This window comes from Chiloscyllium plagiosum, unplaced genomic scaffold, assembly GCF_037043375.1.
Source record: "Chiloscyllium plagiosum isolate Xiang-an unplaced genomic scaffold, Cpla_swu_hap1 HiC_scaffold_10, whole genome shotgun sequence".
Classification (NCBI taxonomy): domain Eukaryota; kingdom Metazoa; phylum Chordata; class Chondrichthyes; order Orectolobiformes; family Hemiscylliidae; genus Chiloscyllium; species Chiloscyllium plagiosum.
Window position 1 is genome coordinate 100,343,301 of NW_028270148.1, and position 27,600 is coordinate 100,370,900.

Below are 27,600 nucleotides of genomic sequence, written 5' to 3' on the forward strand. Positions count from 1 at the left end.
AAAGGAAGGCTCTTGAACCAGAGAGCAGTTAATTCTGCAACCCTCACATTGGGTTACCCATAGAGCAGTGAGGGTGTCAATGGAGGCAAGATGGCGCCAAAGATGGCGACTTCCATTCCAGCAGTAGTGGCGATGGGAACTCATACAAGCCATGACAGAGCACTTAACAAGAGGAACTGTAAAGTTGGACACTTGTTTAAATTCTTAATTTTCTGCCTTTATTTTTTTTTGGTTTATTTTCCTGTGTTTTAAGATGACGTTGGAGAGCATGACAATAAATACACCAAATAAAAACACAATTGCAGTCGATGCTACTTCCCTTACAATGCTGGAGAATCAGACAGGAGCAGGAAGGGGCAGTTACCTTGGCAACCACAACAATATCGGCAAACTGGGTCCTCATCTCCAGCTGTGCATCCTCCGTGAAAGACGCGTCTCCAGTTCTCTCCAGCAGCTCCTTGGCTTTCTCAATCAACCGGGAGAGAACGGCCGAGTGCTTCTCGATGTCGGCCAGCAGACTCTGGTGTCGCTCCAGCTGCAAGAGCTTGTCCTTCAGGTCGTTCTGCAGCTCCAGGCCCTGGCTCACTCCCTGCTCCGTCACCTCCATCCACTGCTGGAGCTGCTTCTTACTTTCCTGGAACCCGTTCCACTGCACCACCACACATTCCAGCTGGCTGGAAGGCAAAGGAGCAACACATGGCACGGTTACCAATGGGACACTACTGATGGAAGAATAGCACAAGGATAGATGCTATTCGTAATGCATTCCTAACATGCACAACAGGGATTGGTTACACAGTTGAGCAGGCCTGATTTTCTACGGACAGCGGATCCTCCTTTGCATTGGAAATGTGTCTGTGGCAGGCCTTTCCAGTGTTATCGGTGTTTCCCAGACCTCAGACAGGACCATTGTCCTTTTACAGAAAGAAACCTGATTTAACTCCAGCTAGATGGATGGGTTTTGAATGGACGAAGTCCTGTCCGTTCAAAGGGTGAGATAACAAGGACCCCCATCAATGGTGGGGAATGGAGATCGTGAAGGTGAGATTATATTCACTATACAAGACAGAGGTGTAAGTCACCATCATCCCAGAGTCTGTTCTCTCATTGGAGAGAGGGTCACCACGCCTGGGCGAAAGGTAAGCTTTAGAATTCAGGGCCTTGACTGGTGGACTTCAGCCGACACAGGGATTAAATCCTCTGTCGGCAAACCGTCTGCTCAGCTGTGCTGACCTCTGCCTGGTCACGCGTTGAGCTCTTTAACTCGGCATTATCAGCCTCCCCTCATATTACCTCACAACGTTAGACGCTGGCAATCCTGAAATACAGAGGGCGGGCTAGAGATCCTGATCAGGGATCCGAAAGGTGGAAATTGTGAGTTCAAAACTCACCAAGGTCAGCTGTGACCGATCTCATCATTTGAAGTCATTGAGATGTACAGCTATGGAAACAGACCCTTCGGTCCAACCCGTCCATGCCGACCAGATATCCCAACCCAATCTAGTCCCACCTGCCAGCACCCGGCCCATTTCCCTCCAAACCCTTCCCATTCATGTACCCATCTAAATGCCTCTTAAATGTTGCAATTGTACCAGCCTCCACCACATCCTCTGGCAGTTCATTCCATACGTGTACCACCCTCTGCTTGAAGGGGCACTGACTGCAAGTTGGGTTGTAGATGGGTTTAGGTCGAGAAACAGTTTTTTTTTTGTTTGGACTTTAAACCTATCTCCGACCAAACATCTGAAGATTAAAATTCTGCTCATATTATCTGAATGTTTTACAGAGTTTGGAGGAGCTGGTGTTGGACTGGGGTGGACAAAGTTAAAAACCACATGACACCAGGTTATAGTCCAACAGGTTCATTTGGAAGCACTAGCTTTCGGAGGTGGTTGGCCTGATGAAGGGGCAGCGCTCCGAAAGCTAGTGCTTCCAAATAAAACTGTTGGAATGTAACCTGTTGTCGTGTGGTTTTTAACTTTATTTTACAGAAAACAGGCAACAAACTGCACCAGAAAATTCAGCAGATAATCAGTAAAATTAACTGTTACTTTTGCGACATAAAGCTGGTTTGGGACTTCAATGAGCGTGCCCACAGTTAGTTCGGAGTCAGGCTGTACCTGTGACAGTTCACGGAGCTACTGACGACCTTGGCCCAAGCCTCTTTAAGAGCCTGAAGCTGGTTCTGAATAGCATCCCTTGCCTCCTGGTTACTGCTCTTCAGAGACTGTTCCCCTTTACCAAGCGTCATGTTCAGCTTCACCTCGCCTTCACCCTTCATCAGCAGGATCTCCTAGACAGGATAACACAACAAGTTCAAAACAAGTATAGTGTCCTTTTTTTTTAACACTGGCTGCACCAGGAGAGCCTGCGTTGTTAAATCTCCCCATTCGCTGTGAGGGGGGAAAGACTGTACCATTCTGTTCCACAGTAAAGTCAGAAATACACACAGCAGGTTTTGGTGTGTGAGTTGATGTTTCAGTATGACTTTACCTCAGAACGCTGAAGAAGGGTCAAAAAGGGATGGATTTCAATCCAACTTGTCCATACTGACCAGGTATCCTAACTAAACTAGTCCACTACAATACTCCACAACCACCTGATGAAGGAGCAGCGCTCTGAAAGCTAGTGCTTCCAATTAAACCTGTTGGACTTTAACCTGGTGTTGTGTGATTGTTAACTTTGTACACCCCTGTCCAACACCGGCATCTCCAAATCATAAACTAGTCCCATTTGCCTACGTTTGGCCCATATCTCTCTAAACCTTCCCTATTCATGTACCTATTTTTTTAAACATTGTAACTGTACCAGCCCCCACCATTTCCTCTGGCAGCTCATTCCACACACACACCACCCTCTGTGTATAAATGTTGTTCTTCACGTCCCTTTTAAATCTTTCCCCTCTCACCTTCAACCTATGCCCTCTAGTTTTGGACTCCCCTATTCTGGGGAAAAGACCTTGGTTATTCACCCTATCCATGTCCCTGATGATTTTATAGACCTCTATAAAGTCACCCCTCAGCCTCCAACCTTCCAGTGTGAAAAATCCCAGCTCGGCCACACATACTAGACTGCCTATGAGAATCATAGAATTACCTACTGTGTGGGTGCAGGCCATTCAGCCCATCAAATTCACACCAACCCTCCAAAGAGCAACTCACCCAGACCCACTCCCCTACCCTATCCCCTGCAACCCTGCATTTCCCATGGCCAATCCACCCTAACCTACACTTCCTGGGCATCATGGGCAACTTAGCATGATCAATCCACCTAACCCACACATCCCTGTGCACTATGGGCAATTTATCATGGCCAACCCACCTAACCTACACATCTTTGGAGTGTGGGAGGAAACTGGAGCACCCGGAGGAAATCCATGCAGACATGGGGAGAATATGCAAACTCCAGACAGTTGTCTGAGGGCGGGATCGAACCCGGGTCCCTGGTGCTGTGAGGTAGCAGTGCTGACCACTGAGCCATCGTGGTGGTGCTGATGAGCTGCTCCTTTGAATAATACGTGGTGTTCATTACACAGAAGGTTGTGAAGGCCGAGTCACTCAAGGAAGAATTTGATCAATTTTTAGATACTAAAGGCATCATGGGATATGAAGAGAAAGTGGAAATATGGCGATGAGATAGAGGATCAGCCATGATAATTCGGGTTGTCAGGGCAGGCTCAAAGGACTGAACAGCCTACTCCTGCTCTGATTTTTGATGTTTCAAACATTCTATCACTGCAGTCTATCTTACATTGGTACATTCACAGTACTGATTGGAAAGGTACTCCAGGATTTTGACCCAGCAGCAATGAAGGAACAGCGATATATGTCTAAGTCAGGGATGGTGTGTTGCTTGGAGGGGAACTTGCTGGTGGTGGTACTCCCATGTATCTGTTATTGTTGTCATCCTGGATGGTACACGTCATGGGTTTGGTGGGTGATGTAAATGGTATTTGTGACTCCAGTCAGACACCAATGTGCTTGACTCTTAACTGCCCTGTGCAGTGGGCATTAACTGAAACATTATTTTCTGAAGGGAAATAAGGCGTGCACAACAAATGAATTGGTTTGCCAGCAATGCCCTCATTTTGAGGCTGAGTCAAGAGATGTGAGTTGACTCACATGCACACAGATCGGGCAGCACCGGGTAAGAAAACTAACCGAAAAAGACAGAGTGGGGGAGCGTCAGTATTTTCAGTTCCTTGAGCAGCTCTGCCCAAGAAAGCTCCCGTTTGAAGAGGTGCAGGGGTAAATCTGGATCTGGTTACCCACATCCATACCACACCAGGATCTGGTTACCCATGTCCATACCTCACCAGGATCTGGTTACCCATGTCCATACCACAGCAAGATATGGTTACCCATGTCCATACCACAGCAGGATAAGGTTACCCATGTCCATATCACACCAGGACATGGTTACCTGTATCTCTACCACACCAGGATCTAGTTAGCCATGTCCATAACCACACTATGATCTGGTTAGCCATAGCTCTACCACACCAGGATCTGGTTACCTGTATCTACACCACATGGGCATCTGGTTACCCATATCCATAACATGGGAAAGTGAGGATTGCAGATGCTGGAGATCAGAGCTGGAAATGTGTTGCTGGAAAAGTGCAGCAGGTCAGGCAGCATCCAAGGAACAGGAGAATCAACGTTTCGGGCATAAGGGCTCATGCCCGAAACATCGATTCTCCTGCTCCTTGGATGCTGTCTGACCTGCTGCGCTTTTCCAGCAACACATTTTCAGCTCATATCCATAACATACCAGGATCTGGTTACCCATATCTACACAACATGTGGATCTGGTTATCTATATCAATATCTACACTTATATCTAGATTAGAGAGGTTGTAAAGCAGAGGTGCTGAGCAGTCTGGGGTAGTGGAAACACCTTGGGAGGTTTTGGGATTTTGTTGAACAGCCTGAATGGGTGTGGCCAGTTCTCACAGACAAGGATTTCTGGATTTTGGTTTTTCCAATAGCATCAGAAGCTTCGGGGTCTCAACACAGTTGGCAGCTTCAGTAAATACTACTCTCTCTGAATTTTCTCTTAACATTTTTCCCTTCTGGTTGGGAGAACTGCATGTGAGAATCTGAGTTTGAATTTTTCTTTTTTCCCCAGGAGTGTGTTTATGGGATATTACCATATTGGAACAGCTAATTACCAATAGATATTATATCTATTATTTGGTTAAGTTTTCCAATAGAGTTAAGTTATTCTAATGTCCTCTTTCTTTTGTTGCATTTTAACTACAGTATTTAAATAAATTGTGTTTTGATTAATGTCTAGTAGTTTGACCGGTCGCATTGCATCTGGAACAAACACTTCACATTTACCTTTAAAATAAAGTTAGGGTCTTGGCTTCCTTCTTAAAATATTTTGAGGGGGTCTGGTCTGGTCCATAATACCTGGATCTATCTGGCCAATCCTATCTGGATCTCACCTGGATCTGGTCAATCTTATCTGGATCTCACCTGGATCTTACCAATCCTATCTATCCCACACCTGGATCTGGCCAATCCTATCTGGATCTCACCTAGATCTGGCCAATCCTATCTGGATCTCACCTGGATCTTGCCAATCCTATCTGGACCTCACCTGGATGTGACTGACACACCTGGATCTTGCCAATACTATCTGGACCTCACCTGGATCTGACTGACACATTTGGATCTTGCCAATCCTATCTGGACCTCACCTGGATGTGACTGACACACCTGGATCTTGCCAATTCTATCTGGACCTCACCTGGATGTGACTGACACACCTGGATCTTGCCAATCCTATCTGGACCTCACCTGGATCTGACTGACACATCTGGATCTTGCCAATCCTATCTGGACCTCACCTGGATCTTGCCAATCCTATCTGGATCTCACCTGGATCTGAAGCAGCTGTTTTTCCAGTGCGGCCTTGCTGCCCACAGTGCTGTCGATGGCTGTGATTCTGCTCTGGACCTCTCTGAGCCAGGCCCAGGTGCTCTGCAGTGTTTCCTCGAAGACCTGGTGCTCCTGTAGCCCCAGCTGGCCAGCTCTCAGCTTCTCCTTCACCGTCTTGGCCAGCTGCTGGTGCCGGGCTAGCAACTGGGAGGCAGGCCGAGTGGCCCCTCCGTCTCCGTAGCCCAGCTCGTTCAGAGTCTGCGCCTTCTGGCATAGGCTGTCGAAAGCATCCCTGTGTGGGCAAAGAGGAAAACATAGGCGTCAAAGCGACAGCATCTCACAGGACGGACGGCTCCTTTGATGGGTGGGGATGATCCTGAGGTAGATGGAAATGTGCTGTGGTGATGCAGCTTCATGTGACTCGGCTGCCATCTGTCACGGAAACATCTCAGTCCTGGACAGGCACCACAGCTCTGGGGTTTATCACCATCCCTGTCCCTCTGACTCCCTCCCCAAGCCCAACTCCAGGCCTCACCCAGACCCATACCCCCTACCCTATCCTCAAGAGGCCTGTGGGCCTCTCTCCCTCACTTTGCTGCTCCTGCTTTCCGGGACTCAGTCCTGCTCCCTCTATGGGCTAAGGCCTCTCTTTCAGGGTTCAGGGAAGCCAACAAGGAGACCTGAGCACCAGCTACAGGAAACCTCCACCAGGAATTTCCCTGGCAAAGGCCTCCCGGCCTGTCTGCTGCACTACCGCACCCACCCAATCTCGCCATTGGTGGCCCTACCTGAGGACCGCTGGTTCTTGAGCCCCCACCCCGGGCACTGCTGAGGGAGGCTGGCGACCTTTGGGATGGGGGGGGGCACATTTCCAAAATGGTGGCACGCCACAATCCAAAAAACAAACAATTTGACAGGGACTGGACTCTCAGCATGAAGAGGGCGTCACTCCAGCTGACCCACTGCAGCTAAGGGATGTCCATCCCTTTGACGGGCATAGATCCTCTCTGGCTCCGAAACCCCCTTGGGCTCCTACTCGGTCACTGTCTCCACTAGGTTGTCAGTCTCTGAACGTGGCAGAAGATGTTGCTAGCGGGGAAGAAGACTGCCCCAAATTTAGAACCTCAATCACTTCAGTGGACAGCCCGCCCTCCAACCTTCCTGCTGGTCAACACCTAGGAAAGTCCCAGCTGCTGGGAATGCATCCGGGAGCAATGACTTCCTGCTGTTCTCCGAGACTATCCATCAGGCTTCCCAGCTCGCCACTCCAGGACTGGGTAAAAGCAGCCTTATCTGTCCTTTTAAAACCCGTTTGTTCGACCTGGCTTCAAGCCATTATCCTGACCAAAGCTTTCCCATTCCATCTTCGACGTTCTGCGGATGTGTCTCACTGTTATTTCAGAACGAAGGCTTCCCCTACTTTAGGCTCACTGGACACATACAGAATCAAAATTCAATATTTGTGAACTTGAATCTAAAGATGCAGGGACAAGATAGGATCCAACACATTCAGTGTTTTGCACTCAGTGAGAGATTTGAGGCTATCCATTGATTTAGCAAATACATTGCCATTTCCACAGCGAAGGTATGGTGGCTCTGTAAGCCTGTTTCATTTTATTCACAGGAATGGATTGCCCCTTTAATGGGCTATTACAGAGGACAACAGACTTCCCTCCCTCACTGAACCAATTGGGTTTTTATGACAATCTGGCCATATGAGATATTTTCTTAATTCTGGAATTATATCGAGTTTGTATTTCATCGTTTGCTACGGTGGGACTCGAATCCATGTCCCACAGCATTAGACTGGCCTTCTGGACTACTCTTCGAGGAGAAAGTGAGGACTGCAGATGCTGTAGATCAGAGCTGATAATGTGTTGCTGGAAAAGCGCAGCAGGTCAGGCAGCATCCAAGGAGCAGGAGAATCGACGTTTCGGGCATGAGCCCTTCTTCATGAATGAGGAAAGTGTGTCCATCGACGTTTTGGGATGTCATCTTCTTCCTGACCTCTCCGCCCCCACCCCCACCCCCACTCCGGCCTATCACCCTCACCTTGACCTCCTTCCACCTATCGCATTTCCAACGCCGCTCCCCCAAGTCCCTCCTCCCTTCCTTTTATCTTAGCCTGCTGGACACACTTTCCTCATTCCTGAAGAAGGGTTCATGCCCGAAACGTCGATTCTCCTACTCCTTGGATGCTGCCTGACCTGCTGGCCTTTTCCAGCAACACATTATCAGCTTCTGGACTACTCACCCAGAGACACTACCACGACATCATCGCCTCTCCACTATGTGTAATCAAAGGCAAGAAGCCAGAATTATCAGGCTGCTCAGTGCTGGGGTCAGGCCAGGAGGGAACCTGTTTCAACAAACCCAGCATTCTGGGCTGACATCACAGAATCCCGATAGTGTGGAAGCAGGCCGTTCAGCCCATCAGATTGACACCGATCTTCCAAAGAGCATCGCACCCAGTGCCATACTCACTACCCTATCCTTGCACACAATGGGGCAATTTAGCATGGCCAATCCACTCTAACCTGCACATCTTTGGACTATGGGAGGAAACAGAAGCACCTGGAGGAAACCCACACAGACACGGGGAGAATGTGCAAGGGGAGAACCCACACATACAGTCGCCTGAGGCTGGAATCGAACTTGGGTCCCTGGTGCTGAGAGGCAGCAGTGCTAACCACTGAGCCACTGTAATTAGGGACTACACAATCTCTCTTCTAGTTTCGGAAGAAGGCTACCTTGATTGAATAACTCTTTCAAAGAGCCAGCACAGGCTTAATGGAAGCTCCTGTATGATTCCTGAAGTGACCAGGCTCACTGGAGTGATAGAAATTTGAAACCAGGGAAGAGAATAGAAAGGATGGTCACATTTGGTGGGCAAACTAGAAAAAAATGCAGAACAAACAGCTCCAGATACCATCGAAGCCTGTTTAATTTTCATTCACACACATTGCTGTAAATTTGACGATCATGTTTCCGGCCAAAGTTGAAATTCCCAAATGTGCCAAAAAAAAACAAAGGTGACACTATCCAGGTTCCCACAGTTGGCCGGGTTACTGGGCTGAGATACCAGATATGGTGAGCCTTACATGTCCTGAATAACCTTACACTGGGAGAGAGAGAGAGAGACCTGTGTTCATGGTCACAGAGAATCACCGTGACTGGAAGTTCCTTGGGTCTCGACTGGATGACCATGATATCTTCTGTTATGCCTCATCACTCTCTACAGAAACTCTGCTGCAGTGCTGTGCTTGCCGTGAGTCAAACAAGTGACTCTATCTTCTTAAAAAAAAACACCCAAAGAGCTGCAGATGCTGGAAATCAAGGCACAAAAAAAAACAGAAATTGCTGGGAAAAACTCAGCAGGTCTGACAGCATCTGTTCAGAGAAAGCAGAGTTAATGTTTCAGGTCCAGTGACCTTCTCCACAACTGGTAACATAGAGTCACAAAGATGTACAACATAGAAACTGGTCCTTCAGTCCAACCCGTCCATGCCGACCAGATATCCCAATCTAATCTAGTCCCATTTGCCAGCACTTGGTCCATATCCCTTAAACCCTTCCTATTCATATACCCATCCAGGCGCCTTTTAAATGTTGTAATTGTACCAGCCTCCACCACTTCCTCTGGCAGCTCATTCCACACACGCACCACACTCTGCATGAAAAAGTTGCCTCTTTTATATCTTTCCCCTCTCACCCTAAACCCAAGTAACAAGTTGCCTGGATACCTGTTTCTCACAGTATACTGTCAGTGGACAGTATTTATTGGAGGTTAATGGAGTTCCACAATATCTGCTCCCTGTTGGGAAAGGGTGATGGCCTCATAGTATTATCGTTAGACCTGAACATTCAGGTCACGTACTGAGGACCCAGGTCCGAAGAGAAAGTGAGGTCTGCAGATGCTGGAGATCAAAGATGAAACTTTATTGCTGGAACAGCACAGCAGGTCAGGCAGCATCCAGGGAACAGGAGATTCGACGTTTCGGGCACAGGCCCTTCTTCAGGAATGACCCAAGTCCGAATCCCACCAAGGTGGTGGAATTTGAATTCAATTTTTTAAAATCTGGAATCACATGTCTAAGGATGACCAATTGTTGGGGAAAAACCCACCTGGTTCACTAATGGTCTTTAGGGAAGGAAATCTGCTATCCATACCTGGTCTAACCTATGTCTGATTCCAGACATACAGCAAAATGGCTGAATCTAAACTGTTCTCTAGGGTTTAAAATAAATGCTGGCCTATCCAGCGACGCCCTTATCCCATGAATGAAGGAATAAAGGTGGCAGGGATGACACACACTTGAGAGCCACTGAGAGCCTTGGGGAAGGTCCCGAAGTATTACACTCAGGCATTTAGAATGGCCACCGTTTGGATTGAGGACCCCAGGTACGAAGCCCCAGCCAATCAGAAGTTGGCAGCAACCAGCAAAGCGGCCACCAGAGGCCCAGGATGACAAGGTGCCCAGGTCACAGTGAGTAAGGATTGGATGAGGGTACGTTACAAGAGGGTTGAATGCCAGGGTAAGGAGTTGGCGCTCAGTGGGGACCATCCTATTGTTGGATACCTCGATCAGGAACTGCGTGCCTTCGTACGAGGGGACCTCGAACCCGGGATCCCACAGGAAAACCTCTAGGTCTGCTTTTGTGCTTTCTGAGCAGCAACTGCGTCACCTGCCTGAATACCAACAGCATTAATCCACCATAAAAGGGCTTCAAATTGGGTGATGGGAAAGTACAGGCATGATGGGCCAAAAGATCTCCATTTGTGCCATGATCATGTGACAAGGAGGCCGTCATGAGCCTGATGTAATCAGGGAGGGGAAGGCATTAGAATCATTACCCACCCCCTCCAAACTGATTACATACCTCTCACTCCAAACTGATTAAATACCCTCCCTCTCCAAACTGATTACATACCTCTCACTACAAACTGATTAAATACCCTCCCTCTCCAAACTGATTAAATCCCACTCCCTCCAAACTGATTAAATACCCTCCCTCTCCAAACTGATTAAATCCCACTCCCTCCAAACTGATTACATACCCTCCCTCTCCAAACTGATTACATACCTCTCACTACAAACTGATTAAATACCCTCCCTCTCCAAACTGATTAAATCCCACTCCCTCCAAACTGATTAAATACCACCCCCTCCAAACTGATTAAATACCACCCTCTCCAAACTGATTAAATACCACCCCCTCCAAACTGATTAAATACCCTCCCTCTCCAAACTGATTAAATCCCACTCCCTCCAAACTGATTACATACCCTCCCTCTCCAAACTGATTAAATCCCACTCCCTCCAAACTGATTAAATACCACCCTCTCCAAACTGATTAAATACCACCCCCTCCAAACTGATTAAATACCCTCCCTCTCCAAACTGATTAAATCCCACTCCCTCCAAACTGATTAAATCCCACTCCCTCCAAACTGATTAAATACCCTCCCTCTCCAAACTGATTAAATACCCTCCCTCTCCAAACTGATTAAATACCCTCCCTCTCCAAACTGATTAAATCCCACTCCCTCCAAACTGACCTTCAATGCTGCACTGTGTGTTCTCTAATACTAAAGAGATAAAACATCACTTGGTCTTTTCACTCGTCACACTAACCAAGTTGGTAAAAACAATGACTGCAGATGCTGGAAACCAGATTCTGGATTAGTGGTGCTGGAAGAGCACAGCAATTCAGGCAGCATCCGAGGACAGGCAAAATCGACGTTTCGGGCAAAAGCCCTTCATCAGGAATAAAGGCAGAGAGCCTGAAGCATGGAGAGATAAGCTAGAGGAGGGTGGGGGTGGGGAGAGAGTAGCATAGAGTACAATAGGTAGGTGGGGAAGGAGATGAAGGTGATAGGTCAGGGAAGAGAGGGTGGAGTGGATAGGTGGAAAAGGAGCTGGGCAGGTCGGACAAGTCCGGACAGGTCGAGTTACTGGAGGTTAGAAACTAGGATGAGGTGGGGGAAGGGGAAATGAGGAAACTGTTGAAATCCACATTGATGCCTTGGGGTTGAAGTGTTCCGAGGCGGAAGATGAGGCGTTCTTCCTCCAGGCGTCTGGTGGTGAGGGAGCGGCGGTGGAGGAGGCCCAGCACCTCCATATCCTCGGCAGAGTGGGAGGGGGAGTTGAAATGTTGAGCCACTGGGCGATTTGGTTGATTGATGCGGGTGTCTCTGAGATGTTCCCTAAAGCGCTCTGCTAGGAGGCGTCCAGTCTCCCCAATGTAGAGGAGACCGCATCGGGAGCAACGGATACAATAGATGATATTAGTGGATGTGCAGGTAAAACTTTGATGGATGTGGAAGGCTCCTTTAGGGCCTTGGATGGAGGTGAGGGAGGAGGTGTGGGCACAGGTTTTACAGTTCCTGCGTTGGCAGGGGAAAGTGCCAGGATGGGAGGGTGGGTCGTAGGGGGGCGTGGACCTGACCAGGTAGTCACGGAGGGAACGGTCTTTGCGGAAGGCGGAGAGGGGTGGGGAGGGAAATATATCCCTGGTGGTGGGGTCTGTTTGGAGGTGGCGGAAATGTCGGCGGATGATTTGGTTTATGCGAAGGTTGGTAGGGTGGAAGGTGAGCACCAGGGGCGTTCTGTCCTTGTTGCGGTTGGAGGGGTTGGGTCTGAGGGCGGAGGTGCGGGATGTGGATGAGATGCGTTGGAGGGCATCTTTAACCACGTGGGAAGGGAAATTGCGGTCTCTAAAGAAGGAGGCCATCTGGTGTGTTCTATGGTGGAACCGCTCCTCCTGGGAGCAGATACGGCGGAGGCGGAGGAATTGGGAATACGGGATGGCATTTTTGCAAGAGGTAGGGTGGAAAGAGGTGTAATCCAGGTAGCTGTGGGAATCGGTGGGTTTGTAGAAAATGTCAGTGTCAAGTCGGTCGTCACTGATGGAGATGGAGAGGTCCAGGAAGGGGAGGGAGGTGTCAGAGATGGTCCAGGTAAATTTAAGGTCAGGGTGGAATGTGTTGGTGAAGTTGACGAATTGCTCAACCTCCTCGCGGGAGCACGAAGTGGCGCCAATGCAGTCATCAATGTAGCGGAGGAAGAGGTGGGGAGTGGTGCCGGTGTAATTACGGAAGATCAACTGCTCTACGTAGCCAACAAAGAGACAGGCATAGCTGGGGCCCATACGTGTGCCCATGGCTACCCCTTTGGTCTGGAGGAAGTGGGAGGATTCAAAGGAGAAATTGTTAAGGGTGAGGACCAGTTCGGCCAAACGAATGAGAGTGTCGGTGGAGGGGTACTGTTGGGAACGTCTGGAGAGGAAAAAACGGAGGGCTTGGAGGCCCTGGTCATGGCGGATGGAGGTGTAGAGGGATTGGATATCCATGGTGAAGATGAGGCGTTGGGGGCCGGGGAAACGGAAGTCTTGGAGGAGGTGGAGGGCGTGGGTGGTGTCTCGAACGTATGTGGGGAGTTCCTGGACTAGGGGGGATAGGACAGTGTCGAGGTAGGTAGAGATGAGTTCAGTGGGGCAGGAGCATGCTGAGACAATGGGTCAGCCAGGGTGGTCAGGCTTGTGGATCTTGGGAAGGAGGTAGAACCGGGCAGTGCGGGGTTCCCGGACTATGAGGTTGGAAGCTGTGGGTGGGAGATCTCCTGAGGTGATGAGGTTGTGTATGGTCTGGGAGATGATGGTTTGGTGATGGGGGGTGGGGTCACGGTCAAGGGGGCGGTAGGAAGAGGTGTCCTCGAGTTGGCGTTTGGCTTCAGCGATGTAGAGGTCAGTGCGCCAGACTACCACTGCGCCCCCTTTGTCCGCTGGCTTGATGGTGAGGTCAGGATTGGAGCAGAGGGATTGGAGGGCTGCGCGTTGTGAGGGTGAGAGGTTGGAGTGGGGGAGGGGGGTCGACAGGTTGAGGCGGTTAATGTCCCGGCGGCAGTTGGAAATGAAGAGGTCGAGGGCAGGTAATAGGCCAGCGCGGGGTGTCCAGGTGGATGCAGGTTGTTGGAGGTGGGCGAAGGTGGGCGAAGTGCCCCCATCATGGCCACTTCCACAGCCACTTCCGGCCCTCACATCATCGCTGATGCCACACGCTCAGTGACTTCCGCCACCCCTACTGCCATGTCTGCCACCACCTCCGCACCCACCAGCGCCACTCACCTGCATTCTGCTGACACGCCCCCCACAGACCCCACTGTCACTATCCCCACCCCCCAGAACCCCGAGGGGAACACTACCCCTACTCATGACTCTACCTCCATTCCCCCCACCATCACACCCACTCCAGGTACTGGCTCCGACCCCACTCCCAGCTCTACACCTACACCAGCTCCCGGCTCCCAGCCCTGCCGAGTTTTCACCATCCCCCCAGACCTCCCCCTCACTGAGGACGAACGATCAGTCCTTAGCAAAGGACTCACCTTTGTCCCCCTCCGTCCACACATCAATGAATTTAATACACGCCGTGACATCGAACAATTCTTCCGTCGCCTCCGCCTCCGAGCTTACTTTCACAATCAGGACTCCCGCCCACCTTCCGAGGACCCCTTCGCCCACCTCCAACAACCTGCATCCACCTGGACACCCCGCGCTGGCCTATTACCTGCCCTCGACCTCTTCATTTCCAACTGCCGCCGGGACATTAACCGCCTCAACCTGTCGACCCCCCTCCCCCACTCCAACCTCTCACCCTCACAACGCGCAGCCCTCCAATCCCTCTGCTCCAATCCTGACCTCACCATCAAGCCAGCGGACAAAGGGGGCGCAGTGGTAGTCTGGCGCACTGACCTCTACATCGCTGAAGCCAAACGCCAACTCGAGGACACCTCTTCCTACCGCCCCCTTGACCGTGACCCCACCCCCCATCACCAAACCATCATCTCCCAGACCATACACAACCTCATCACCTCAGGAGATCTCCCACCCTCAGCTTCCAACCTAATAGTCCGGGAACCCCGCACTGCCCGGTTCTACCTCCTTCCCAAGATCCACAAGCCTGACCACCCTGGCCGACCCATTGTCTCAGCATGCTCCTGCCCCACTGAACTCATCTCTACCTACCTCGACACTGTCCTATCCCCCCTAGTCCAGGAACTCCCCACATACGTTCGAGACACCACCCACGCCCTCCACCTCCTCCAAGACTTCCGTTTCCCCGGCCCCCAACGCCTCATCTTCACCATGGATATCCAATCCCTCTACACCTCCATCCGCCATGACCAGGGCCTCCAAGCCCTCCGTTTTTTCCTCTCCAGACGTTCCCAACAGTACCCCTCCACCGACACTCTCATTCGTTTGGCCGAACTGGTCCTCACCCTTAACAATTTCTCCTTTGAATCCTCCCACTTCCTCCAGACCAAAGGGGTAGCCATGGGCACACGTATGGGCCCCAGCTATGCCTGTCTCTTTGTTGGCTACGTAGAGCAGTTGATCTTCCGTAATTACACCGGCACCACTCCCCACCTCTTCCTCCGCTACATTGATGACTGCATTGGCGCCACTTCGTGCTCCCGCGAGGAGGTTGAGCAATTCGTCAACTTCACCAACACATTCCACCCTGACCTTAAATTTACCTGGACCATCTCTGACACCTCCCTCCCCTTCCTGGACCTCTCCATCTCCATCAGTGACGACCGACTTGACACTGACATTTTCTACAAACCCACCGACTCCCACAGCTACCTGGATTACACCTCTTCCCACCCTACCTCTTGCAAAAATGCCATCCCGTATTCCCAATTCCTCCGCCTCCGCCGTATCTGCTCCCAGGAGGAGCGGTTCCACCATAGAACACACCAGATGGCCTCCTTCTTTAGAGACCGCAATTTCCCTTCCCACGTGGTTAAAGATGCCCTCCAACGCATCTCATCCACATCCCGCACCTCCGCCCTCAGACCCAACCCCTCCAACCGCAACAAGGACAGAACGCCCCTGGTGCTCACCTTCCACCCTACCAACCTTCGCATAAACCAAATCATCCGCCGACATTTCCGCCACCTCCAAACAGACCCCACCACCAGGGATATATTTCCCTCCCCACCCCTCTCCGCCTTCCGCAAAGACCGTTCCCTCCGTGACTACCTGGTCAGGTCCACGCCCCCCTACGACCCACCCTCCCATCCTGGCACTTTCCCCTGCCAACGCAGGAACTGTAAAACCTGTGCCCACACCTCCTCCCTCACCTCCATCCAAGGCCCTAAAGGAGCCTTCCACATCCATCAAAGTTTTACCTGCACATCCACTAATATCATCTATTGTATCCGTTGCTCCCGATGCGGTCTCCTCTACATTGGGGAGACTGGACGCCTCCTAGCAGAGCGCTTTAGGGAACATCTCAGAGACACCCGCATCAATCAACCAAATCGCCCAGTGGCTCAACATTTCAACTCCCCCTCCCACTCTGCCGAGGATATGGAGGTGCTGGGCCTCCTCCACCGCCGCTCCCTCACCACCAGACGCCTGGAGGAAGAACGCCTCATCTTCCGCCTCGGAACACTTCAACCCCAAGGCATCAATGTGGATTTCAACAGTTTCCTCATTTCCCCTTCCCCCACCTCATCCTAGTTTCTAACCTCCAGTAACTCGACCTGTCCGGACTTGTCCGACCTGCCCAGCTCCTTTTCCACCTATCCACTCCACCCTCTCTTCCCTGACCTATCACCTTCATCTCCTTCCCCACCTACCTATTGTACTCTATGCTACTCTCTCCCCACCCCCACCCTCCTCTAGCTTATCTCTCCATGCTTCAGGCTCTCTGCCTTTATTCCTGATGAAGGGCTTTTGCCCGAAACGTCGATTTTGCCTGTCCTCGGATGCTGCCTGAATTGCTGTGCTCTTCCAGCACCACTAATCCAGACACTAACCAAGTTGCCTACCTGTGTCCTTGAATCTCCTCATAGAAATCTTCCATCCTCTCCACCTCCACCTGCATCATGGGAATGTTCTTGGTGTTCTCTCCGATGGACTCTGTGGCCATTCGACCTTCTGCTTGCTGCAGCCACACACTCAGCTTCTTGTGAAGGTTTTCGAAGCTGTCACAGACATCATTGGGACACAAGACAATGATGGGCAGCACGGAACAACACAGAGTACATACACAAGTGCCTAAGCAGGGAATACTGATCAATGTTGTGGTTCTGTTCGCCGAGCTGGAAATTTGTGTTGCAAACGTTTTGTCCCCTGTCTAGGTGACATCCTCAGTGCTTGGGAGCCTCCTGTGAAGCACTTCTGTGGTGTTTCCTCCGGCATTTATAGTGGCCTGTCCCTGCCGCTTCCGGTTGTCAGTTTCAGCTGTCCGCTGTAGTGGCCGGTATATTGGGTCCAGGTCGATGTGTTTGTTGATGGAGTTTGTGGATGAGTGCCAAGCTTCTAGGAATTCCCTGGCTGTTCTTTGTTTGGCTTGCCCTATAATGGTAGTGTTGTCCCAGTCGAATTCATGTTGTTTGTCATCTGCGTGTGTGGCTACTAAGGATAGCTGGTCGTGGCGTTTCGTGGCTAGTTGATGTTCACGGATGCGGATCGTTAGCTGTCTTCCTGTTTGTCCTATATAGTGTTTTGTGCAGTCCTTGCATAGGATTTTGTACACTACATTAGTTTTGCTCATGCTGGGTATTGGGTCCTTTGTCCTGGTGAGTTGTTGTCTGAGAGTGGCTGTTAGTTTGTGTGCTGTTATGAGTCCTAGTGGTCGCAGTAGTCTGGCTGTCAGTTCTGAAATGCTCTTGATGTATGGTAGTGTGGCTAGTCCTTTGGGTTGCGGCATGTCCTCATTCTGTTTTCTTTCTCTTAGGCATCTGTTGATGAAATTGCGCGGGTATCCGTTTTTGGCGAATACCTATGGTCTCATTCGACGTAACGGCTCTGTTCACCTCTATTGACAAAACCTTAGCCAGAGAAACAATTGCCAACCTGCTGGACATACAGAACAGACAACAGGACGTTGAACCTATCAACAAAGACGGCATACTTAAACCACTGGACTTGTGCCTCACAACACACTTCACATTCAACAACCAGATATACGAACAAATCAACGGAACACCCATGGGCTCACCGATCTCGGGACTCATAGCAGTAATGCAAAGGTTAGAACAAACAGTCTTACCACAAATTCAACCCAAACTCTGGGTCAGATACGTTGATGACACCTTTGTACATAGAAGAATACAGCGCAGTACAGGCCCTTTGGCCCTCGATGTTGCGCCGATCCAAGTCCACCTAACCTATACTAACCCACTATCCTCCATATACCTATCCAATGCCCGCTTAAATGCCCATAAAGAGGGAGAGTCCACCACTGCTACTGGCAGGGCATTCCATGAACTTACGACTCGCTGAGTGAAGAACCTACCCCTAACTTCAGTCCTATATCTACCCCCCCTTAATTTAAAGCTATTGTAATCGTTAAAAACACAGAAATAGAGGAAACACACCGGATCATCAACTCCACATTCACAGGAGTCCGATTCACGAGAGAGGAAGAAAAGGACAACCAACTCCCATTCCTAGACGTGATGGTACAGAGAACACCAAACGGAGAATTCACCACGAAGGTACACAGGAAAGCCACACACACAGACCAAGTCCTGAACTATGAAAGCAACCACCCCAACACACACAAAAGAAGTTGCATCAAGACACTATTCAAAAGGGCCACAACACACTGCAGTACACCAGAACTGCAAAAAGAGGAAGAGGAACACCTGTACAAGGTATTCGCCAAAAACGGATACCCGCACAATTTCATCAACAGATGCCTAAGAGAAAGACAACGGAACGAGGACATGCCGCAACCCAAAGGACTAGCCACATTACCATACATCAGGAACATTTCAGAACTGACAGCCAGACTACTGTGACCACTAGGACTCATAACGGCACACAAACCAACAGCCACCCTCAGACAACAACTCACCAGAACGAAGGACCTGATACCCAGCATGAGCAAAACTAATGTAGTGTACAAAATCCCATGCAAGGACTGCACAAAACACCATATAGGACAAACAGGAAGACAGCTAACGATCCACATACATGAACATCAACTAGCCACGAAACGCCACGACCAGCTATCCTTAGTAGCCACACACGCAGACGACAAACAACATGAATTCGACTGGGACAACACTACCATTATAGGGCAAGCCAAACAAAGAACAGCCAGGGAATTCCTAGAAGCTTGGCACTCATCCACAAACTCCATCAACAAACACATAGACCTGGACCCAATAGACCTGGACCCAATATACCGGCCACTACAGCGGACAGCTGAAACTGACAACCGGAAGCGGCAGGGACAGGCCACTATAAATGCCGGAGGAAACACCACAGAAGCGCTTCACAGGAGGCTCCCAAGCACTGAGGATGTCACCTAGACAGGGGACAAAACGTTTGCAATAAAAATTTCCAGCTCGGCGAACAGAACCACAACAACGAGCACCCGAGCTACAAATCTTCTCACAAACTTTGAATACTGATCAATATCCCCACTGTGTGTAGTTCCCTACAGCGAGATGCTAGGGTAGGCTTTCCCATGGTCTGTGAGCCACACTCATTGGATTCTGAGTTCACGTTAAGAAATTACAAACTTATACCTGTGCAACACCTATTGTGGTATTTTTAATGAACCTATTCAGAGTCACCTCTACAGCAGGTGGGACCTGAACCCAGGGTCTTTGGGAGTAGAGGTAGCACCGTGCCTCAAGAACCCGATAGCATCCTTAGCATCTTTGCTGAGAATAACTTACTGAACTGATGCGGAGGGATTTCAACCACTGACTCCCCGGTTTTACCCCAGCCCAGTGACTGCTCCCGCGACACCACCTCCTCCCTCTATCATGATCTTACAAACCCCTTTTGTAATCCTTTCACCCTGTCATCGCTATTGTAATGTCAGCACTGAGTTAACGATCAGATAGTCGCTTTTCAGAGGTGGGGTGGGGGATGAATGGGAGAACTCTGCTTCAGATAGTGCCATGGGATTCTGAGGGGGCGCAGACAGGTCTTCAACTTCATGACTCATCGGAGAGATGGCATCTTTGCACTCCCTCAGCACTGCACTCAACAGGATGATGTTCTCAAACCTCAGCACAGCGTGGGGGCTTAAACTTACAACCTTCTGGACTTCAAGGTGAAGATCTGAGGCCCAGCTGCTACCTTACAGGGCTTTAATACCCGACCATGTGCTTTGTTGACAATTACCTGGTCAGCTCTTCTGCATAGTCTGCCAGAGTCTTCCTGTTCTGTTGGCACTGATTGAGGAAGCTCTCCCATTCCTGTTGGCTGTTTGCCAGCTGCTGTTGAACCTGCGAGGCACTGGGTTTGGGCAAATGCGGCACGAGCTTGTTTCCTTCAGCCACTGCGGCATCCAGCTTGTTCTGCCCTACACTTGCCCTGGTCAGAAATTCCTGTGGGTGACAATACAAGTACCAGACCAGCCCGTGAGTGAAACGCGTTCTGACCGAGCTCGTAAACGAAGCTAATGAAAAGGAGACTGGCTGCATAACGTCTGGACTTTACCCTGGCCCCTGATGTCAGAGCAACACTGCTTTTGCCAACCTACCCTCGTGCAGGGCCGGAGTACGGTCTATAAAATTCCAGCCAATGACTGAGTGAATGAGAATTACACTTCCCCACCAAGGAGAAAACTCAAAAAGTTGAAGGTAGCGACTTTGGCTCAATACAGGAAGTTTAGAACTCTTTCCCTGTCCCTTATATCCTGTGCCTCCCACCACCCTTCCCACCACACCTCGCCTCCATTAACACTTACTCAATACCTAATGACTGGAACAGGTAGGTACGGCAGAGGCGGAAGTGGATACTGCAGATGCTGGAGATTAGAGTCAAGATTAGACTGGTGCTGGAAAAGCACAGCAGGTCAGGCAGCATCCGAGGAGCAGGAAAATAGATGTTTCGGGCTAAAGCCCTTCATCAGGAATCTGCATAAGGCGGAGATCTGCTTAACTCCCAGGGAGTCCCAGTCAAAGTGGCAAATACAGCCAGGGCAAAACTCAAGAACATAACAGAGGTGGAACGGACGCTGAAAGGTGGGAGGGATGCTGTCATCGTGACCTCTCTCAGTGTTGGCTGGGAATAATTGGCCAGCAGCAAAATCTGATTCAGCACGTCCCAAAGGGCCTAAGGACACTGTGGGTCCACCTGCAACACTGCAGCAATTTAAGAAGGCACGTTAAATGGCACCCAAGGATGGGCAACAAATGCTGACCCGCCCAGCAATGCCCACATCCAACAAGTGATTAAGGAAAAGAAATGCCCGAATCAAAGCAGGAAGCAAGAATGGACAGGGGTAGCAGCATTACCTTGAGCTCAACATGCACTTGGTAATGTGAATATTGATTTGTAACCTCAGGACTAATTGACAGACAAAACTAGGCGAAAGTGAGGACTGCAGATGCTGGAGATCAGAGTCAAGATCAGAGTGGGGCTGGAAAAGCACAGCAGGTCAGGCAGCATCCGAGGAGCAGGAAAACCGACCTGATGAAGGGCTTTTGCCCCAAGTGTCGATTTTCCTGCAGACAAGACTCACTGTTTCAATCTTCTCTCTGGCCCATTAACCTACAATTTTACTGAAATTGTGGTTTGTACGAACAGTCCAGAGTGACAGTCGGTACACTGGAGGCTCACACACCTCGAGTTTCTGCAGTTTCTCCTCGATGAGATGTGCATCCCCTGACAGGTCATCACATTCCTTCACCGACGCCCGTGCATCACACAACCACTGCTGAAACTCCTGTAAAAACCCTGCCAAATAATAAAAGACAGAAATGAATAAGTGTTCCTGTCACATGTACCATCAGTAATGTCGGGCCAAGCTGTCCAGAAACAGCAGCATCAATTACGGTAAGACATTTACACTCCACTACAGCAGAAAACATTTCAACATTCACACTCCACTCTGCAGCAGAAAACATTTCAACATTCAGAACCCAGTGTGTAATACCATCAGGGAGCAATACACGACACACTGAATGAAAGCAATAAAACATTAGCACTGAAGGTGATTAACACTGAGGGAGAGTAACAAAAAGGAACACAGTGAGAAAGCAACACTGAGGGACTGAAACAAACAGCAACATTGAGGGAGAGTAATAAATGCTAATACTGAGGACGAGTAACAAAAGGTTACCACTTAGGGTGAGTAACATTGAGGGAGAGTAACAAACAGAAAAACTGAGAGTAACAAGAAGTTCCATGGAAGTGACTAACACTGAGGGAGGGTAATAAGTCAAAAGGTTGTGTCTTCAAATCCGATTCTGTGCAGTACTGAGGGAATGCTGCATTGTCAAAGATGCTGCCTTTTTGCCTGAGACATTAATCCCATGGTCATTTCTGCCCTTTCAAGTGGGCGTAAAAGATTAGATGGCATTTCTTAAAGAACTACAGCTCAGCTTCCACAATCCCACAATCAACACGACCAAAATAAACCAGCATTATCTGGTCATGATGACGTCACCGTTAATGGGAGGTTACTGTGCGTAAATTGGTTGCTCTACTTTCTGTATCACAAGAGGAAGGACACTTCAAAATTGCTGGACTTTGCACACCTTGGACTACTCTTTCTGCCAGATCACTGGGTGATGGATGGTAGGGAGCTGTCTTCATATACCATTTGACTTCAGGAAATATTCAAATTCCCTGCTGTTTCAGTTTTGCCAGGACAGAATCTTTTTACATCCACAGTCTGATATTGTCAGCGGTGACTGGGTATCCAGAAAATTTAAAACCATTACAGACTCTTCCAGTGGTAGTACCCCTGGTGGTGTATCTGCCAGCAGCAGGCAGCTCAAGGCACCTGCATAAAAGCAAGTTACTGCGGATGCTGGAATCTGAAACCAAAAGAGAAAATACTGGAAAATCTCAGCAGGTCTGGCAGCATCTGGAAGGAGAGAAAAGAGCCGACATTTTGAGACTAACTGACCTTTTGTCAAAGTTTCAGTTAGACTCAAAACGTCAGCTCTTTTCTCTCCTTACAGATGCTGCCAGACCTGCTGAGATTTCCAGCATTTTCTCTTTTGGTTTCAAGGCATCTGCATTTGCTACTTGACCTTCTGGATGGTGGTCCAACTTGTGTTTGTACACACGTAGAGTCCACCACTGAAATTGGCCTGAAGCTCTGTTTTCCTTGAACAGCCCTAGCTGGGGTTTATGGTCTGATGTTATTACAAATTTACAACTGTAAAGGTACTGGTGGAACCTTCTCACACCAAAGATGACCGCCAAACCTTCCTTCTCCATCTGGGCATACTTGCACTCTGCGTCAGCCAAAGTCTGGAATGCATACGCTACTGGGCGTTCCTCTCCATTGGGCCATCTGTGAGTCAAAGCTACCCCGTTACCTTATAGAGAGACATTGCATGTCAGCACCAGATCATGCTTGGGAACATAGTGTGCCAACACCTCAGACAATAGGTAGCTGTTTCTTCACTTCCCTAAAGGCCACAAGACCATTTCCAAGGCTGACTCTTTCTCAATAGCAGGTGTAAGGGTGTCAGGATGGAGACAGCTTATGTATGCACTTTCCATGATAATTCACCAGTTCAAGGAAAGGCCTAAGCTCCCAGACTTGGGAACTGGGGCATTTTCGATCATCCTCTCTTTATCTTCCAATGAGCGTAACGCAGTCTTATCGACTCAGTATCCCACTCTCGTCGCCACTGAAATAATATGGGCCAAATGCTGGCCAATGGGACTACAATAATTTAGGCTATCTGGTGGACATGGACGGGATGGACTGAAGGGTCTGTTTCCATGCTGTACAGCTCTATGACTATGATTCCACAGGTATCCCATCACCATGTCACCCTTTATTTACAAATTCCTGGTAACAGACACCGGCCCAGCTTCCTCCGAGCCAGCTCTCAGAGTGAACAGAACCTCTGACACTCCTGTTTATATCTGTCAGCCAGGGCTCCCTGATTGGACCAGGTTAACAACCCTGGTCGGGGAACTCAGAGTCTATGAGGTCTACCTGGCACAGCTGGAAAAGCACAGCCAGTCAGACAGTATCCGAGGAGCAGGAGAGTCAACGTTTTGGGAATGATGAAGGGCTTATGCCTGAAATGTCGATTCTCCTGCTTCTCGGATGTTGCCTGACCTGCTGTGCTTTTCCAGCACTACACTTTTCGACTCTGATCTCCAGCTTTCTCAGTCCTCACTTTCTCCTGGCTGAACTCATTACAATCACAACAGGAGGAATGGGCTGAATCGTCCTCTGTGATTCCATCACTTGAAGGGAAATCTTGAGAAATAGACGAGAATAAAGGAATAGAAGCCCTAGCGAGGGTGGGATGACTAAGGGTGGGATGGCATAAACGCCAGCAGAGACCAGTTGGATCGAATGGCCTCCTTCTGTGTAATACACTCGAATGGAGATTTCTGCTCACCAGTGAAATGCTCTTCCAGTGCGTCCTGGAGCCTGGCTTGTGTTTTGGAGGAGAGTTGGTTGACGCTTTCGTACTGTTTGATCAGCTCAGTGAGCCCGCTGCCCAAGCCCCCCAGCTCCGTCGAGTGGTACTTGCGGCAGAAGCTGTTCAGGTTCTCTCGGGCCGTGTCGATGTTGCTCTGCTGATTAACCAGCTCCAGGTCCAGCTCCTGAAACAAGCAGACAAGATCGTGGGCTTGGCATCGGGGAGGGGGCCTGGAACGCAGCGAGACATTACAATCCACCCCTAACCCGCCTCCTCATCTCCCTCCGTACCTTCACTCTCCTCAGGTCCTCGGCATCGTGGCCCTCAGCGCAGGCGGACAGCGATCGCTCCACCGTGTGTAACCAGTCAGTGAGGTTCTCGATGTAGTTCTCCATCTGGCTCTTCTGGGCACTGAAATCTTTCAGCGTCTCTCTGGCTGCCTCGGACACCCCCTGAGCATGTTCCAGCTTCTTCCACGATTCAGCTTCCACTGCCTGTGGGTACAGGAGCATGATTAACCGGAATATTCGGGCTGACATAGCAACAAAAGGAAGGAGACCCTTCCCAGCCTACATCAACTCATTCACCCGGCTTGTTTCCACGTGCCCTGACCCCCCTGACTACCTCGCACAAAATCACAATCATAAAGGTTCCCGTTGATACTCAGCCATATGAAGATATGCCTGGTATCCGGGCTCTGCTCTGTGTGAAGAGGTGCTCCAACATTACAACAGCGACTGCACTTCATTGGCTGTCCCAGTCTTACAGTCTCTTTCCTGACGTCACCCCCTGGGTGGTCGAGCTGTAGTTTTAAATCACACCTTTTCATTTCTCTCTATCTACCCGACCCCATCCTTCTGTCCTTTGTAGGCAGAAGTGGGTATCGCAGATGCTGGTGATTAGAGTCAAGATTAGAGTGGTGCTGGAAAAGCACAGCAGGTCAGGCAGCATCCGAGGAGCAGGAGAATGAGGAATGAAGGGCTTTTGCCTGGAACGTCGATTCTCCTGCTCCTCGGATGCTGCCTGACCTGCTGTGCTTTTCCAGCACCGCTCTAATCTTGACTTTAAACACCACCATCTCCATCAACCATCACTTAATGGTTTTGTGATTTTGAGCCCAAGGAGGAGTAAAGATTATCAGTGAGGACTTGCAGAGAATGAGGAGCCTCAAGGGCACTGGGTCAGTGGCAGCAGAAAATGGAAGGAGAGAAATGGATGAGGCTGGGACACCAACGGGATTTGTGAGTGACGAGCAAGGACGAGGCCAAGAGAAAATGATTAGAGTGCAGAACAGACATGTTGCTGTGAAAATGAGGGACAGAAATGGCAAGATTAGGGAAGCATGGATGACAGGTGAAATTGTGAGACTAGCTAAAGGAAAAAGGAAGCGTACACAAGGTCTAGGCAATTGAAAACAAATGAAGCTTTGGAAGAATATCGGGAAAGCAGGACCAATCTGAAACGAGGAATTAAGAGGGCTAAAAGGGGTCATAAAATATCTTTTGCAAACAGGGTTAAGGAAAATGCCAAAGCCTTTTATTTGTATATAAGAAGCAAGAGAGTAATTAGAGAATGAGTTGCCCCACTCAAGGACAAAGGAGGGAAGTTATGCGTGGAGTCAGAGAAAATGGGTGAGATTCTTAATGAGTACTTTGCATCGGTGTTCACCGAGGAGAGGGACATGGCGGATGTTGAGGTTAGGGATAGATGTTTGATAACTCTAGGTCAAGTCGGCATAAGGAGGGAGGAAGTGTTGGGTATTCTAAAAGGCATTAAGGTGGACAAGTCCCCAGATGGGCTCTACCCCAGGTTACTGAGGGAAGTGAGAGAGGAAATAGCTGGGGCCCTAACAGATATCTTTGCAGCATTCTTGAACATGGGTGAGGTCCTGGAGGACTGGAGAATTGCTAATGTTGTCCCCTTGTTTAAGAAGGGTAGCAGGGAGAATCCAGGTAAATATAGACTGGTGAGCCTGACATCAGTGACTGGGAAGCTACTGGAGAAGATACTGAGGGATAGGATCTATTAACATTTGGAAGAAAATGTGCTTATCAGTGATAGGCAGCATGGTTTTGTGCAGGGAAAGTCATGTCGTTCCAACTTAATAGAATTCTTTGAGGAAGTGACAAAGTTGATGACATATACATGGACTTCAGTAGACATTTGATAAGGTTCCCCATGGTATGCTGATGGAGAAGGTGAAGTTGAATGGGGTCCAGGGTGTACTAGCTACATTGGATAGAGAATTGGCTGGGCAGCAGGAGCCAGAGAGTAGTAGTGGAAGGGAGTTTCTCAAAATGGAGAACTGTGAGCAGTGGTGTTCCATAGGGATCCGTGTTGGGACCACTGTTGTTTGTGATATACATAAATGATCTGGAGGAAGGTATAGGTAGTCTGATTAGCAAGTTTGCACATGACACTAAGATTGGTGGAGTAGCAGATAGTGAAGGGAACTGTCAGAGAATGCAACAGAATATAGATAGATTGGAGAGTTGGATAGAGAAATGGCAGATGGAGTTCAATCTGGGCAAATGCGAGGTGATACATTTTGGAAGATCTGATTCAAGAGTGAACTGTATGGTAAATGGAAAAGCCCTGGGGAAAATTAATGTACAGAGAGACAGCTGGGTGTTCAGGTCCATTGTACCCTGAAGGTGGCAACACAGGTCAGTAGAGTAGTCAAGAAGGCATAAAGCATGCTTTCCTACATGGGACGAGGTATTTAGTACAAGACTTGTCAGGTCATATTACAATTGTATAAGACTTTGGTTCGGCCACATTTGGAATACTGCGTACAGTTCTGGTCGCTACATTACCAAAAGGATGTGGATGCTTTGGAGAGGGTGCAGAGGAGGTTCACCAGGATGTTGCCTGGTATGGAGGGTGCTAGCTATGCTAAGAAGAGCGGTTGATTCCTGAAGAAGGGCTTATGCCCGAAACATCGATTCTCCTGTTCCCTGGATGCTGCCTGACCTGCTGCGCTTTTCCAGCAACACATTTTCAGCTCTGATCTCCAGCATCTGCAGACCTCACTTTCTCCCCTAAGAAGAGCAGTTGATTAGGTTAGGATTACTTTTATTGGAAAGACGGAGATTGAGAGGGGACCTGATTGAGGTCTACAAAATCATGAGAGATATAGACAGGGTGGATAGCAAGAAGCTTTTTCCCAGAGAGGGGGACTCAATTACTAGGGGTCACAAGTTCAAGGTGAGAGGGGAAAAGTTTAAGGGAAATATGCGTGGAAAGTTCTTTACAACAGAGGGCAGTGGATGCTTGGAACACGTTGCCAGTAGAGATGGCAGAGGCAGGCATGATTGGCATCA

General features: G+C 49.4%; 1 protein-coding gene across 15 annotated transcripts in view; it reads right to left on the reverse strand.

Moving 5' to 3' along the window:
- The window catches only part of syne1b (spectrin repeat containing, nuclear envelope 1b), a 629,476-nt gene that overhangs the window by 368,405 nt on the left and 233,471 nt on the right, over positions 1-27,600 (reverse strand). For all 15 annotated transcript variants that reach the window (XM_087991586.1, XM_087991587.1, XM_087991592.1 and 12 more), the window contains 8 exons: positions 24,568-24,771; positions 24,254-24,461; positions 21,499-21,611; positions 20,052-20,257; positions 16,730-16,885; positions 5,889-6,180; positions 2,121-2,293; positions 365-674 (listed from right to left, as the gene is read on the reverse strand). In XM_087991586.1, coding sequence (XP_087847712.1) covers positions 365-674; positions 2,121-2,293; positions 5,889-6,180; positions 16,730-16,885; positions 20,052-20,257; positions 21,499-21,611; positions 24,254-24,461; positions 24,568-24,771 — 1,662 coding nt within the window. The remainder of the gene's footprint in view (positions 1-364; positions 675-2,120; positions 2,294-5,888; positions 6,181-16,729; positions 16,886-20,051; positions 20,258-21,498; positions 21,612-24,253; positions 24,462-24,567; positions 24,772-27,600) is intronic.